At 39.5% G+C, this 17,031-nt stretch overlaps 1 protein-coding gene across 1 annotated transcript; it reads left to right on the top strand.

The window, feature by feature from the left end:
• Positions 1 to 2,450: 2,450 nt before the first annotated feature.
• LOC148936046 (uncharacterized) lies at positions 2,451 to 16,697 on the top strand. Its single transcript, XM_089079015.1, has 2 exons — positions 2,451 to 7,767; positions 7,864 to 16,697. The coding sequence occupies exons 1-2, from the start codon at positions 7,315 to 7,317 to the stop codon at positions 7,879 to 7,881; spliced, it is 471 nt and encodes a 156-aa protein (XP_088935141.1). The 5' UTR covers positions 2,451 to 7,314; the 3' UTR covers positions 7,882 to 16,697.
• The last annotated feature ends 334 nt before the right edge of the window (positions 16,698 to 17,031 follow it).

Here is a 17,031-nt window from a genome sequence, read left to right as displayed (position 1 = left end):
TATAATTAGTATATCTAAAATAGTATAACTCAATATAACCCTTTTTACATTTGTAATACATTATTTATTAAATGTTTTCAGGTACAAAATGGCTCTGATTGTGATTGGTTGAATCGTTAGGATAGTTTTCCATGCATATTAATATTCAAGATCTTTGTCATAGCCATAGGATTAGTGTTAATGAAAAAAGGGAAGTAACAATTATAAATATAAGTCTAGGATGAAGGTTTCTAGAAGTTGAACTGGTTTATATACGGAGATTTGCTGAACTCTGAAGAATCTGTTGAACTGATTTGGGTTTTTGAGGTAAGTGTATGTAAGCAAGTGTGACGTCCTGGGAGGTCCTGGTAGATCGGACGGAGCCGAAATCAACAGATCCTCGACATCTACACTCACACGTTATTTGTGAGGTTCTTTTCCATGCGATTAAGAGGGTAAAACCTCAGGATTAGATACTGCGAAGGAAGTAGGTAACAGGAATGTCGAAATGACTTTTATTTTCAGAAAAGAATTTTCGTCTTTGGGAATAAGGAATAATATAATATCACACTTGTGGTATTTGAATCGGAATTTATTCACTGTTATAAATGATAGATATATATATATATATATATATATATATATATATATATATATATATATATATATATTTATTTATTTATTTAGCGAGTGGAAGTACAAGTACAAAAATGTAAGTGTCCGTGGATGTGAAAACGTGAGTGCGAATCGTAAGTGTGAATCGTAAGTGCGAAATGGGAAATGCGAAATGCGTACGAATGAATGCGCAAAGGTATCGTCGCTTGAGATTTTTATATGTTGCCAAAACATGAAGTAGGGGTGACCTAAATTCCAATGTTATGATTCAACAGGTCTGAATAAAGCCTATTATTAGTCTACTTTCATTATGAGTCAGCTATGATTCACGCATTTAAGACCTTCTAGTTGTTCTTGACATAGTTTTCTATTGGTCGACTTAGCCTACATTTGCTATGAGTCAGCGATGACTCGTGGTACTAAAATATTATGGAGGCCTTGATATTTAATATTGACTTATTTTCGCTTACAAACTGATCATGAATCACACTTGTGACTAAGTATTATGGCGGTCTTGACATTTAACGTTGGCTTATTTTTGCTTACAACCTGACCATGAGTCATACTTATGACTATTCGGTCGACCTATTTTGTTTTCAAAGAGTTATACTTCGTTATAATAATTCCTTTCTTATAATTAACAAACATATAGTTTGCTTGAATTTAAGCTTTTATAATAAATATTAATCATCGCAATATCGTTTTAGATATACTTTACAATTTTTATAATAATAACATGTAATAATGATTACATCCTATAATTAGTATATCTAAAATATATCAGTATAACTCTTTTTACATTTGTAATACATTATTTATTAAATGTTTTCAGGTACAAAATGGCTCTGATTGTGATTGGTTGAATCGTTAGGATAGTTTTCCATGCATATTAATATTCAAGATTTTTGTCATAGCCATAGGATTAGTGTTAATGAAAAAAGGGAAGTAACAATTATAAATATAAGTCTAGGATGAAGGTTTCTAGAAGTTGAACTGGTTTATATACGGAGATTTGCTTGCTGAACTAATTTGAATTTTTGAGGTAAGTGTATGTAAGGAAGTTTATAATTGTTTAAATATCTTCTAAATGGTGCGAGTTAGGTAGGTATGTGTAATGAGGTAAGTTGCAGGATTTCCTGTGTGTTATTCAAATCTTTCATTTAATAATTATTTGTTAATATAATAATTTATTTATTTATAAATTTTATTAAACGAAATTTAAATCGTAGAATTTCTTTTCTGAGATAAAATATGTTTCTATCGGGGTTGTTTATATAATTTCATAAAGAAAACTATATCTTATAAGGAAAATGTACGTATAATGTACGTATATATGTATATATGTGTGTGTGCTTTCATATACCCTTAATTTTGTTTATACTTGAGAATTAAGAATCGTAGCCACAAACTGTATTAATGTTTTCGAAAGGATTTTCGATGGAGAATGTATTTATACAGAGAAAATATATCCATATAAGGACATCAACAAAATTTATCCTTAAAATAAGGATATGTATCAAGTGAACTGTTGAATAAATGTTTTGTCATGGATTTTGTTATATTGTCATTATGACTTTTATTCCTTATTCATATCCTTTCTATTGTTATTAATTTTGTTATTAACTTTTATATTTATTATTAAAATGGAACAAAAGTGAAAGTGTTTGATATACAAGGGTTTCTTAGTTTCTGAAGTTATATTTGATATAAAGAAATTGGTTAGTATTTTGTTATTTATATAATTATATGATTTTGTTTATTAATTATTAATAAAGATATTACAATGTACCGATAATTGTGTAATTGTGTAAATGTTTTGTTATAGTTTTCGTGCATTACGTGGGCAAAGTTATATTTCCTACATTTGTTTTTTATTCATTATTTACTATTTGTTGAGATTTTGTTGTTAATGTTGAAATGCTTAGATGAGGATGCGATATTAAGCTCTATTTTCTTTGTTACTTTACTGAACAGTCTGGAGAAGTGATTTCAGTATGTTCTGTTTTTTGTTAGTGAGGTTCTAGGGAAAATTTACTAGGAGCATTAAGGCTGTTGTAGCGCCATAAGGTTGTGGTAAGGAGCGGCCATTTTGTATAAATCTTTAAATAATTTTAAGCGATATATTCTTTTATTAAATGTATAGGAAAGGTTTGACGGTGCTGTCTCCTAACAGTTAGTCATAAATAATTAAAAATTTTGAAAAATTTACACTGAACATGATTAGAGGTACTTTCGGCGCTGGGACGTGACACAAGTTTACAATTGTTTAAATATCTTGTAAACGATGCGAGTTAGGTAGGTATGTATAATGAGGTAAATTCCCTGTGTGCTGTCCAGATTCTTCATAATAATTATTTATTAACATAATAATTTATTTATTTATAAATTTTATTAAACGAAATTTAAATCGTAGAATTTCTTTTCTGAGATAAAATGTATTTCTATCTGGGTTGTTTATATAATTTCATAAAGAAAACTATATCTTATAAGGAAATGTATGATGTACGTATATATGTATACATGTGTTTGTGCTTTCATATACCCTTAATTTTGTTTATATCTTGAGAATTAAGAATCGTAGCCACAAACTGTATTTATGTTTTCGAAAGGATTTTCAATGGAGAGGGGATACAGGGTATTTATACAGGGAAAATATATCCATATAAGGACATCAATAAAATTTATCTTTGAAATAAGGATAGGTATCAGGTGAACTGTTAAATAAATGTTTTGTCATGGATTTTGTTATATTGTCATTGTGACTTTTATTCCTTATTCACATCCTTTCTATTGTTATTAATTTTGTTATTATCTTTTATATTTATTATTAAAATGGAACAAAAGTGAAAGGTTTGATATACAAAGGTTTCGTAGTTTCTGAAGTTATATTTGACGATATAAAGAAATTGGTTGGTTAATAATATGGTTTGGTTTATTTGTATCATTGTTAATAAAAATATTACAATGTACCGATAATTGTTTTGTTATAGTTTTCATGCATTATGTGGGCGAGGTTATATTTCCTACATTTGTTTTTTATTCATTATTTACTATTTTATATTAATTTGTTAAGATTTTGTTATTAATATTGAAATGCTTAGATAAGGATGTGATATTAAGCTTTATTTTCTTTGTTATTTTACTGAACAGTCTGGAAAAGTGATTTCGGTATATACTTATACGGTACGTATACTTATTCGTATATATTGAAATAAATGGATTTTAACATAATGATTATCATTATATATAAAAAGTTATTGGTTTTTGGAAATTTTGTAGTGGGTTTTTACGCGCTTGACGTGACACAGGAATGAATCGTCTGTAGTAACCAGCGAGGCCCAAGAATTGTTTAATATTTTTAACGTTAACGGGCCGCGGGAATTTTTCTACAGCTTTTGTCTTCTCAGGGTCAGGACGTACTTCATCTTTTGTAATTACGTGCCCGAAATATGTTACTTCTTTTCCCAGGAATTCACACTTATCCGGCTGTAACCTTAGTCTCACGGTTCGCAATCTATTCGCCAACTTATTAAATTTAGCTTCGTGTTCCTTCAGGGAACTAGCATATATTACGTTGTCATCGAGGTAAACGAATAATTCTACTCCTTGGAGTCCGGTCAACATTTGATTCCAAGCCTTTGGAAAGTCGCGGGGGCGTTCTTTAGCCCGAACAGCATTCGTTTGAAATGGTAATGCCCATAGGGCGTTGAAAAGGCTGTTTTTGGTGCATCGGCTTCGTGCATTGGAATTTGGTGGAAACCGGACGCCAAGTCAAATATACTAAAATATTTAGCGCTCCCTAACTGATCTAATATTTCTTCGATATTAGGCAAGGGATACGCGTTTCCTACTTTTTTTTCGTTTAATGCCCTAAAGTCGATAACCATCCTCCATTGTTTATTACCTTTGGAGTCTGGTTTTTTGGGAACTATCCACAAAGGGGAATTGTAAGGAGATTTTGAAGGTGTAATCACATCATTTGCCAAAAGCTTATCGACTTGTCGCGTAATCTCCTCTTTGTGGATAGGCGGATAACGATATTGTTTAGTGTTTAATGGCTGTTGATCGCGAGTAACTATACGTGCGAGCATACATTTGTGAAATCTAAAGAGTCTCCCGGCACTTGAAGTAAATCTGAATGATTTTTTATTAAACCTTTGACATGGCTTGCTTCGAATTCATTCAAATGCTCTAAACAAAGTAATTCTTTGATACTGGCAACTCTGTCATTGAGATTCATTGTTTCCATTGAATTGATTTGAGAGCGCCGCGCGATGAGTCTAGCTTCCTCCGCGCGTTTGTCAGGTAGTAATTCAATATCCTGCAACTCGATTGTAGGAACTGGCACTTCGCGGTCTGTATTTCCTGTATTAATTGCATGGAAATAGGCTCTGCCATGACGATTCATAACAATTGCCTCGCCTATGTATTGTTACGTCACGGGCCGCGACAGTCCACGAGGAGGGATGCCGTGCGGTACCGGACAAGGGGGATCACGTCTGCCGGTTGACAACGCTGCCAACGATCGAGCGGCAAATCGCTAGCGATGAATCGGTCGAACTGGGAAGGCGTACTCCTCGCGTACTCCTGACTGCCTTTTATTCTTCGCGTTGGAACAGCGAGAGAGCAAAATTTAATAAACATCGCGAAATGATGACGTCAGATGCAGGATTTGACTCGTCGATGTCCTTCGACATTTTCGATAGGTTCTCCCTCTTCCTCGAGCACGTGCTGGGCGGCTATGTATATCTCAGAGCATTTTGTTTTCATATATTGTTTAATGAGATAATTGCAATACACGCGGCGGGGCCCTTACATTTAAATCAACGAGATGACGCGAGGATTCCCACGCGCGGGAGGCTTATATTTCATTTGTTGAATCAATTTACTTTAAGCTGCGCAGGCTTAAGATGCTCTGCGCAGGTACTCGTCGAGGGAGATCCGAGGCCGGAACTGGAGTTCGCTCGTCGAAGCGGCAGGCGCTGACGGGGCCGGTCGTCCACTCCAGAGCCTGTCGTGCACCAGGAGCTCGTACTCTCCGTCGAACCCGGTAGTCTCGCCGATGGCCTCGTTATGGTCGAAGATGGATGCCACGTGGAGGTCGTAGTCCAAGTGATGAATCGAGGTCTTCCAACCAGCGCGATTCTTCCTGCTTTTCGGCATTCGCGTGAAGCTTTGATTGTTCAATTGTTAAACGAAGGTTTTCAAAGGGTTGTCGTTCAGCGGCGAGCCAATTCGCGTTGCGTTTTGGCTTCGCGTGGGAACGATTGAATCTACCGCGGACAAGAATTTCGAGTTTCCGTCGTGATAAGTGCGGATGAACGCACAACACCTGCTCCGGGAGAACCTCGGCGTTCTTGCTATAATGGGCGATAAATCAGTTTTGAGAATTGTTTAATAACGCGTGAAACCTCACCTCGTGAACACTTTCACTAACCGATGCGGTGACGGTACGCGCGAAAGAATGGACACGTGAAAGTTCAATTATAATTAACTAATTTATTTAGATATTCGATTCAAGATTACACTCACGGGATATCATTCAATAACACAAAAATGAACAATTGAAACTTATTTAGAATTCGAAATGGAACTATACGCTAGAAGTCGAATTACGTAGAAGTTGAACTATATACTAGAGATGGAAATAAGACGCTTGACGATGCGCACGAGAGTGGCACGTATTGACGGTTCCGCGGCGCGCACTGAAGTGTCGGAGTTTCGGCGGATACTGCGGTGCTCTGCTGCGGCGTTGTGGCGCAAGATGGCGGATGGGTACGCCAATCCACGTGGCGCTGGCGTGGCGCGGGTTATGTAGCTAAGCTAGATGTATATATCTCTGACGTGCATTGGTCAGCCAATCAGAACGCGGCTGAACGCGAGAGTAATGCGCTGTAACAGTGTTGAGAGTTTTGTTATAGTAATATTATCTTATAATTAATTGATCGCCAGTGTCGCTATCGTTAATATGAGCTTATTATTAATATTGATATTATATTTAAATATATTTAAGGAGTGTTTATTATTATGATCTAGATATGTATATGTATATATTTAAACATTGTTATGAGATATTTCGTATATTTTTATTAAATATTATTGTTTATAATTAGTAAGGGAAGGTAGTAGAGATGCATATTTGCTAAATATCTATGATTATTGAGGAGGATGATTATAGTATACTACACCTAAGAGAAATAAATATGGCGGGGCGCGCCCTATTAGGCGGAACGGCAGGAGAGCCAATGGCTGTCCTCGGCCCGGCGGTGAGCCACATTAAGACGATATTACATGCGCGGTAGGAAAAAAAAGTATATGGCGTGCTCTCCGGACGTGACACTTCCCCCTCCCCAGAAGAAAATGTCGGTCATACTGCACGACATTTTCCTGCATGGCATTGATAAGATTAGACGTTCGTATATTTCTTATTCGCTAACATTGATTACATTTTATAATCTTTAAACAATGTCCTCATGCAGATATTTCTGCAATTCACTGTACGAGCGCACATGTTCACTATCTTCATTCTTCTTACATGCCGATGCTGACGGTGACTCATCCACAGCGGTCCATTGTATCAGCATAAGGCGTTCGACGCTAGGCGAGTCAGGCTGGTTCGGCTTTCCCATGTGCAGTAATAGATTCGTAACTGATGACCATACGGCTCCCAGTAAATGGACGCTCCATCCATAGATTCTGTGTAGTGCGTATCCATGAATCATGTCGATAACTAGCTTTATTATCCTAGCTATTACGAACAGTGCCAGTACTCCTGCGCTAGCGGACCCAAAGATTATGAAGCCGTCCCAGAGATGCTTCCCAGCGCTTTCCGCAATTTTGTCGAGGGTGTCCTCATCGAGGAGATTCACCAGCGAAATGCTTTCTCCTAGAATGTCTTGCCCCAGTGCTCCTCGTGCTATAGTATTAAGCATTGAGGGCTTCTCGACCGGGAACATAATGTGGTCCCTTAGACGATCGAGGTCATCGGCAGAATATATCTCGCTCGTAGCGAGCGCGTCCGGGCTCACGTATTTCCAGCTCGGAGTTGAGAGCGGTTGTATGACGGGAGGCGGGAGCGATTCCAGTGGTTTGGTGGTTAGCCTGTACCAGGCCCCATGCAACTTATACATATTCGGCAACAGCTCGTTGCAATCTTTGTGGATGCCTGTCTTGGTGAGTATCCTTGTGCGTGATAGCAGAAAGTATGACGTATTCTTATATGTCATTGGAAGTTCGTTATAACACCTCTCTGTATGTCTCAATTTGCAGCTCACTGGAACTGGATGATGTGAATGACTTCTCCAGCAATAACGGCGGTATAGCCTGGAGATTTCATGATTCGATAGACCATCTCGTTTGACGTTACCGCTGATAATGACAGGACGTTCTGCAGTATTTGTCGCTCCAGGGCGCACTTTTACCCATAATGTCGTGATAGAGCCTGGTGAGTTGATGCTTCACGTGCTTCTCCACGTATACAAACTTCGAGTTGACGTACGCGAAGATGTCCAGATTATTTACAGAGATCTGGGATTTTGCAACAAACGTTTTTCCTTTTTGTGTCTCAAGAATAATGAGCTTTGGATGCTCTGTGCGATACAGCTGATATCCGCAGAGATTGAATTCGGTCGTTTTCGCTAGCGCGAAAGTCGTATCTTTAGTCGTCACCGTGTAGACTACTGGAGCCGTCTGGTTTGCTCTCGGGGACAACTTCGTTGCAATTCCTTCATACAGGACATCGTATTGGTTAAACTATCGGCAGTATAGTCCAAACTATACTATAGTCCAACTATCTTGGCATAGTCCAAAACGTTTCTGTACCGTCATAATCGATGCAGCTACCGTGTTGCGCTTAGCAGCGCGTTCCGGTTGGTAGGTTGATGGTCTCCGTCGATCGCTTGTATGAAGTGTCGAAGGACCGCAGCACTACCTTCAACACGGCTTGCACCACCACATTCTCTCAAATGCCGAATCCATCCGAATACTGAGTTCCAGAGCAGCGGCCATCGGCATGTGTCTGCCCTGCCATGGTGATGCTCCTATGGTTGGTGGCGTTGATCTTTAGTCAATCTATGACCGCGATTCCAATTGTGAGTATTCCGGTGTCGTTGGCAATTCTCATGTCCAATTTCTTTTACATATTCTTTATGCCCGTTGGTGACGATGGAGACATGAGAATGCGTACCGCAATAGTATATAGTACGATCTATCTCCAGCCTGCATTGTATGGCGGTGACGCTAATCAGAAGATTGCATCAACTGTACGTAAGTCTCCGTACTCTCTGGTTCTAGGTTCTCGACGTTACACGTGCCGATATCCAGTAAAGACAAGGTAGTAATATTCAGCCCGCTGCCTCCGCAGTCGTAGCCCATGAGGCCGAAGCACATTGTTGGCAATAGCAGAAGGTAGATTATTCGGTGTAGATCCATGATGATCCTTTGGACGTTGTCAGTTGACTGATGAGCTGCCGACCCTCTCCTTCCTCCGGTTTATGTAGCGGTGGTGGGGACTGGTGCGTGGCGGGACTCCGATCCCCCACTTTCTTCAACTTATCCATATGCACGGTACGTAGCTTACCTATCCCTTCTATCCTTACATTATTGTTATTAAGTATTTCTACGATAGTATAAGGCCCTGTGTATTGTGGGCTTAGTTTATCTTTACGGGATTCTTTGAGTAGATATGCGCGATCGCCCTCGCTAAATGTGCATGCATTTACGCGTCGATCATAATACTTCTTGGATCGGAGTTTCGCATCACCCAAGTTTCGGTGTGCGATTGCTTATGTTTCATTAAATCTGTTAGAGAGATTAGCGTAATATTCGGCGTAACTCTCGTTACTTTCGTCGGGCGTTGCGGGCTCACTCGTGGGCACGCGCGCGAGGTTACCATAGGATACCATAGACCAATTCATGCGGGGTAAAACGGGTACCTTCGTGTACACTGGTGTTATATGAAAAGCTAGCCATTTTCAACATTTCGTCCCAATTCCTATGTTTATCAATAAATTGTTTTAAGTATTCCCACAGAACATGATGGGACCTTTCTATTGAGCCGTTAGATTGCGATCGGTACGCAGTGGTTCTAAATTGTTTTATTTTGAATTTTCGCGCTACGTTTTTCATTAGCGAATTTACGAACTGAGTCCCTTGATCCATTAGGATCACTTTGGGCGCGCCATGTACACAAACATACTTATTTAAGGCATTGGCGACATCGATAGCGGATATACCTTTAAGAGCGATAGCGATTGAGTGTTTAGTGAGTAGGTCTTGTGTGGTAAGGATGTATGAGTTGCCTGAACGCGTGGTGGGCAGTCCCATATCCATGGATACTTTATCAAACGCCTTGTCGGGTGTGTCGGTCAACACCATGGGTTGTTTAACTTTTATACGCGTTAATTTGTTCAACTGGCAATTCTGGCAATTTGCTACGTACCGATAGATCTGCTCTTTCATACGAGGCCAAGTGTATCTTTCTTTTATTCGCGCATAAGTTTTCGTTACGCCTTTGTGTCCTCCGACGGCGGAAGCGTGATATTCTTCTATTATCCTGAGTCTATCATCTACGGGTGGAGTCACGATTTCGTTAGTACAAACATTTAATTCTAATCCCATAGCGCGGCACGAAGTATCCTATTTATTTTCGAGAACGGGACGCTGTTTACGTCGCTTTTACATATCGAAACAGTTCGCAAGTTTAGTTCGCGGATTATATCGGTCAATAAACTGAGTGGCTCTCGAATACTGTCGAGGATCGTGAGGGAAGAGATGTTTCTTTCGATGGGGAGCGCAATGACGTGTTTATTGCCTACTCGTCTTATCTTGGCACGCCTCATGACGTCGCATGATGCAGGCAAGAGGTTTTGCTTACTTAGGATTCGAGACCCCAGATCACATGGTTCGCCCTGCGCGTTGACGAACACAATTAAATTATCTCTCCGATTTACGAGGCTGTCCCTGGTCTCTCTTATTCTAAAAAAATGTGACCGGTACGGTACGTTATCGGCGTCGAATAAGTTTTCGTCTTCCGTTGTGTCGCTCCCGCATTCGCTAACATCGCTATCGGTGTCCCTTTCAGAAGCGTGCTCGTCGGGGTGGTTGAGGCTATTGTTTATCTCGCTATCTTTGCCGGCAGCTGTGTTCGATTTTTTGTTCTTTGCGGCGGTAGGCGTTCGCGGATTTCGCGGTGTGGGGCCGTCGAATAACGATTCATCGCTCTCGTTCCTTTCAAGTGGCGGTTCGCGTGTACCTACGAGGGGAAACGTCTGCACCACAGGGTTTCGCGACAGCGCGTCCGCATTGCCATTCATCTTCCTTGCTTTATATATTACTTCATACTCGGCGAGTTTTAGCCGCCATCGGGCTAGACGCGAAGTGGGGTCTTTGACCGAGTGCAGCCACGTCAAGGGTTTGTGATCCGTTACTAACAGGAATTTACGGCCGTATAGATAGGGTCGGAAATGATTCACACAGTATACGATGGCTAGAAGTTCTGTCTCTATAGTTGAATAATTCTGTTCCGATGGGTTAAGTGCCCGAGACGCATATGCTATCGGAAGATCCTTCCCTACGGTCCCTTGACTAAGTATGCCTCCGACGGCATATTGCGACGCGGTTGTAAGTACAAACGGCCGTGTGAAGTCGGGGTATTGGAGCAAAGGCTCCGAGCACAACGCATTTTTCAACTCGACAAATGCTTGTTCCTGTTCGTCGTGCCATTTGAATGGTATATCCTTTTTTAATAGAGCGGTTAACGGGCGAGCAATCTTAGAAAATCCTGATATGAAGCGGCGGTAGTAGCCGGCTAACCCCAAGAATTGTTTAATATTTTTACCATTTGTGGGTCGCGGAAAATTTTCTACCGCATGTGTTTTCCCTGGGTCGGGCCGAACACCGTTCTCTCCGATTATATGTCCGAGGTAAGTTACTTCCTTGCGCAAGAATTCGCACTTGTCGGGCTGAAGTTTGAGTTTCGCGGCTTTTAATCTCTCGGCGAGTCGACTGAACTTTGTTTTGTGCTCCTTTAGGGAGCTCGCGTATATGACGATATCGTCTAAATAGACAAAGAGTTCATTGCCCTATAGACCGGTCAGTACCTGATCCATGAGCCTCTGGAAAATTGCGGGTGCGTTTTTCAAACCGAACGGCATTCTTTTGAATTGATAATGCCCGAAGGGCGTAGAGAATGTCCGTCTGGCTCATGCATCGGTATTTGATGAAAACCGGATGCGAGGTTGAAAACGCTAAAGTATTTAGCACTACCTAATTGATGAATAGACTATCGGTAATATTAGGTAGGGGGTACGCGTTCCCTACCGTTTTTTCATTGAGCGCGCGATAGTCGATGACCATCCGCCAACGTTTGTTCCCCTTTAAATCTGGTTTTTTAGGGACGATCCACAACGGGGAGTTATATGGAGACGTTGACGGGACTACTACATCGTTTTTTAACAATTCGTTGACTTGGTGCGTAATTTCTTCCTTGTGGATCGAAGGGAAGCGATACTGTTTAGTGTTAATAGGATGGTCATCCACCGTCGCGATTTTGTGTGCCGTCACGCTTATATAACTTAAATGGTCGCCTGGGATATGGAAGAGATCTCCGTTAGCGTCTATTAATTTACTGACGTGGCTGACTTTGTCTTGATTCAGGTGTTCTAGCCGTAATAAATTTTTTATTTGATTGCTTCTATCCGATCGGCCCTCGCTCTCCATGGCTAAGATGTGGAGAGTGTGACATCCTAGGAGGTCCTGGTAGGTCGGACGGAGCCGAAATTAACAGATCCTCGACCGCTACACTCACACGTTATTTGTAGGATTCTTTTCCATGCAGTTAAGAGGGTAAAACCTCAGGATTAGATACTGCGAAGGGAGTGGGTAACAGGAATGTCGAAGTGACTTCTATTTTCAGGAAAGAGTTTTCGATTTTGAGAATAAGGAATAATATAATATCACACTTGTGGTATTTGAATCGGAATTTATTCACTGTTATAAATGATATATATATATCTATATATATATATTTAGCGAGTGCGAGTGGAAGTACAAGTGCAAAAATAAGTGCGCGTACAAGTGCAAATGCGAATACGAGTGTGAATGCAAATATGTAAGTGCCCGTGGATGGGGAAACGTAAGTGCGAAGGTATCGTCGCTCGAGGTTTTTATATGTTGCCAAAACATGGAAGTAGGGGTGACCTAAATTCCAATATTATGATTCTACAGGTCTGAATAAAGCCTATTACCAAATGGCCTTAGCACGGTTTGCCTATTGTTAGTCTACTTTCATTATGAGTCAGCTATGATTCACGCGTTTAAGACCTTCTAGTTATTCTTGACATAGTTTTCTATTGGTCGACTTAGCCTACATTTACTATAAGTCAGCGATGACTCGTGGTACTAAAATATCATGGCGCCTTTGACATTTAACGTTGGCCTACTTTTGCTTATAAACTGATCATGAGTCACACTTGTGACTATTCGGTCGACCTATTTTTGTTTTCAAAGAGTTATACTTCGTTATAATAATTCCTTTCTTATAATTAACGAACATATAGTTTGCTTGAATTTAAGCTTTTATAATAAATATTAATCACAATATCGTTTTAGATATACCTTACAATTTTTATAATAATAATGATTACATCGTATAATTAGTATATCTAAACTATATCAGTATAATCCTTTTTTACATTTGTAATACATTATTTATTAAATGTTCTTAGATACAAAATAGCTCTGATTGTGATTGGTTGAATCGTTAGGGTATTTTTCCATGCATATTAATATTCAAGATTTTTCTCATAACCATAGGATTAATGTTAATGAAAAAAGGAAAGTAACAATTATAAATATAAGTCTAGGATAAAGGTTTCTAAAAGTTGAACTGGTTTATATACGGAGATTTGCCTGCTGATTTGAGTTTTTGAGGTAAGTGTATGTAAGCAAGTTTATAATTGTTTAAATATTTTCTAAACGGTGCGAGTTAGGTAGGTATGTGTCATGAGGTAAGTTGCAGGATTTCCTGTGTGTTGTCCAAATCTTTCATAATAATTATTTGTTAATATAATAATTTATTTATTTATAAATTTTATTAAATGAAATTTAAATCGTAGAATTTCTTTTCTCAGATAAAATATGTTTCTATTGGAGTTGTTTATATAATTTCATAAAGAAAACTATATCTTATAAGGAAAATGTACGTATAATGTACGTGTGTGTGTGTGTGTGTGCGTGCGTGCGTGCGTGCGTGCGTGCGTGCGTGCGTGCGTGCGTGCGTGCGTGCGTGCGTGCGTGCGTGCGTGCGTGCGTGCGTGCGTGCGTGCGTGCGTGCGTGCGTGCGTGCGTGCGTGCGTGCGTGCGTGCGTGCGTGCGTGCGTGCGTGCGTGCGTGCGTGCGTGCGTGCGTGCGTGCGTGCGTGCGTGCGTGCGTGCGTGCGTGCGTGCGTGCGGGCGCGCGCGCGCGCGCGCGCGCGTGTGCTTTCATATACCCTTAATTTTGTTTGTATCTCGAGAATTAAGAATCATAGCCACAAACTGTATTTATGTTTTCGAAAGGATTTTCGATGGAGAATGTATTTATACAGGGAAAATATATTCATATAAGGACATCAACAAAATTTATCCCTGAAATAAGGATATGTATTAGGTGAACTGTTGAATAAATGTTTTGTCATGGATTTTATTGTCATTATGACTTTTATTCCTTATTCATATCCTTTCTATTGTTATTAATTTTGTTATTAACTTTTATATTTATTATTAAAATGGAACAAAAGTGAAAGGTTTGATATACAAAGATTTCTTAGTTTCTGAAGTTATATTTGACGATATAAAGAAATTGGTTGGTATTTTGTTATTTATATAATTATATGATTTTGTTTATTAATTGTTAATAAAAATATTACAATGTACCGATAATTGTTTTGTTATAGTTTTCGTGCATTACGTGGGCGAGGTTATATTTCCTAGATTTGTTTTTTATTCATTATTTACTATTTGTTGAGATTTTGTTGTTAATGTTGAAATGCTTAGATAAGGATGCGATATTAAGCTCTATTTTCTTTGTTACTTTACTGAATAGTCTGGAGAAGTGATTTCGGTATGTTCTGTTTTTTGTTAGTGAGGTTCTAGGGAAAATTTACTAGGAACATTAAGGTTGTAGTAGCGCTATAAGGTTATGGTAAGGAGCGGCCATTTTGTATAAATCTTTAAATAATTTTAAGCGGTATATTCTTTTTATTATATGTATAGGAAAGGTTTTACCGTGCTATCTCCTGATACAGTCAGTCATAAATAATTAAAAATTTTTGAAAAATTTACATTAGACATGACTAGAGGTACTCTCGGCGCTGGGACATGACAATCGACGAAAACAATGAGAGTTATGCCGGGTATTATGCCGACTTGTCCGTGAAGCTCTGCGAAGCACAAACGATCGCGCGTCGAAATCTCAATGCTGCTAAAACCCGGTCGAAGAAATATTACGGCGCGCGAATGCATGCACTTTCCGCAAGGGCGAGCGAGTCTACGTACTCAAAGAGCCCCGGAAGGATAAATTAAGCCTACAGTATACAGGGCCGCATATTATTGTAGATGTACTTGATAATAATAATGTAAGGCTAGAATTAAGTTCAGGTAAGCTGCGCACGGTACACGCAGACAAACTGAAGAAAGTGGGGAGTCGGAGCCCCACCACGCGCCATTCCCCGCCATCATCGTCCGAACCGGAGGAGAGTGAGGAACATCGGCGCGACAGTAAGACGAAGTCAACCGACGACCCAACATGGAACTACGCCGACTAACTATCTTCTTAATCCTGCCGATCTGCCAAGCCCTGCTGGGCTACGATTGTGGAGGCAGCGGCCTAAATCACTACACTATCTCTTCTGGATATTGGAACGTGCAACGTAGAAAGACTAGAACCAGAAAGCACTGAAACATATATTTAACTAATGCAGTCCTCAGATTATAATAGCATCACCGCCATCCAGTTAGAGATCGACCGCACTATCTATTACTGTGGAATGCCACGTCTCGATCGTTTCTGACGGCCATAAGGAATACGTCTGTGACGTAAAGAGAGCCGCCGGGCATATTTTTTTCTTCTTTTCTTTTATTTTACCGGCGCAGTAGCGCCTCCGCTCTAAACTACCGTGTTGATCCCCGAATGATAATAATGGTCGGCTCTCCCGCCGTCAATATGTAATATACTCGTAAGACTATTTACTATTAAAATAATTAGTAATTATATCTGCACTAATTATAACTATTAGCTATAACAATTGCTTTCGCTAAATATGTTATCAATCTTAAATGTTAAGTGTATTCATAATAAACACTATCCTTATTAAGCAATTACTGCGATTATTATTATACCATTATTATAATCATATATATACATTATTATAATCATATATATATCAATTACAATCTACGCCATAACGATGGCCCTTGATTTTAATTACTATTAGATTAGTATTAGACTAAAAAAAGCCTTAATTAATAATTAATATGTCAAACATAACTATTTATAATTATAATATATGTATTAGCAACACCTCATCCTACTTTACCAACGCCTTGCAGCTCCACTCATATTTCTAACATTTCGAATTATTGATACCTTCGACGCCACCTACAATCACCGCCGTACTCGCATTACCATCACTGTATTACCGTCACTATGTTACCATCGCTGTATCTCCGATTGCGATGCCGTGCCACGTGCGTATCCACGCCACCGCCATGTTCCGTAGCAGCGCCGCCGCAAGCACGCGGTACAGCGCGTGGCCATATTCGTTCACTCTTGCGTTGTCGAACAGTTAACATCGCAAGCGTCTTGCTCCGATCTCTAGTACATAATTCAAGTTCTAGTTGCGTAGTTATTCAATTTCTAGTTCGTAGCCGTTCTATTTCTAGTTCATATTCCGCTACAATTTCTAGTTCTAAATAAACGATCTTGATTGTTTATCTCGTATTAGTGAGTAAAGCTTCGTGAGTGTAACTTTTAGTTAATTGTTTAAATATATTAATATTAAATTCAAATCGCCACGTGTTCGTTCTTTCATACGCTCCATCACCGCTTCAATCCGCATTAGCGAATAAAACTCCGCGTGTGTAACTTTTAATTAATCTTCTGAATATAATAATATAAAATTCGAATCACCACGTGTTTGCTCTTTCATACGATTCATCACCGCGTCTATTAACGAAAGTGTTCGCGAGGGCACGAGACGAATAGGTGTTAATAGCAAGTTCAATATTGATTAATCGATTAATTCATAATTAAAGCAAGAATTCCGATTGTTTCTGGGGGCAAGATGTTGTGCGTCATCCGCACTTATCACGAAGGAAACATCGGACTTCGAGCACGTGGTAGCTCCTGCATTCCGACGCGACGCCGAACCAACGCGTAATTGGCTCGCAGCCGAATGTG

Source organism: Pogonomyrmex barbatus, unplaced genomic scaffold (assembly GCF_055798465.1).
Source record: "Pogonomyrmex barbatus isolate J1 unplaced genomic scaffold, ASM5579846v1 scaffold3, whole genome shotgun sequence".
NCBI lineage: Eukaryota > Metazoa > Arthropoda > Insecta > Hymenoptera > Formicidae > Pogonomyrmex > Pogonomyrmex barbatus.
Note: the sequence above shows the minus strand (reverse complement) of the source record. Positions and strands in the feature narration are given on the sequence as shown.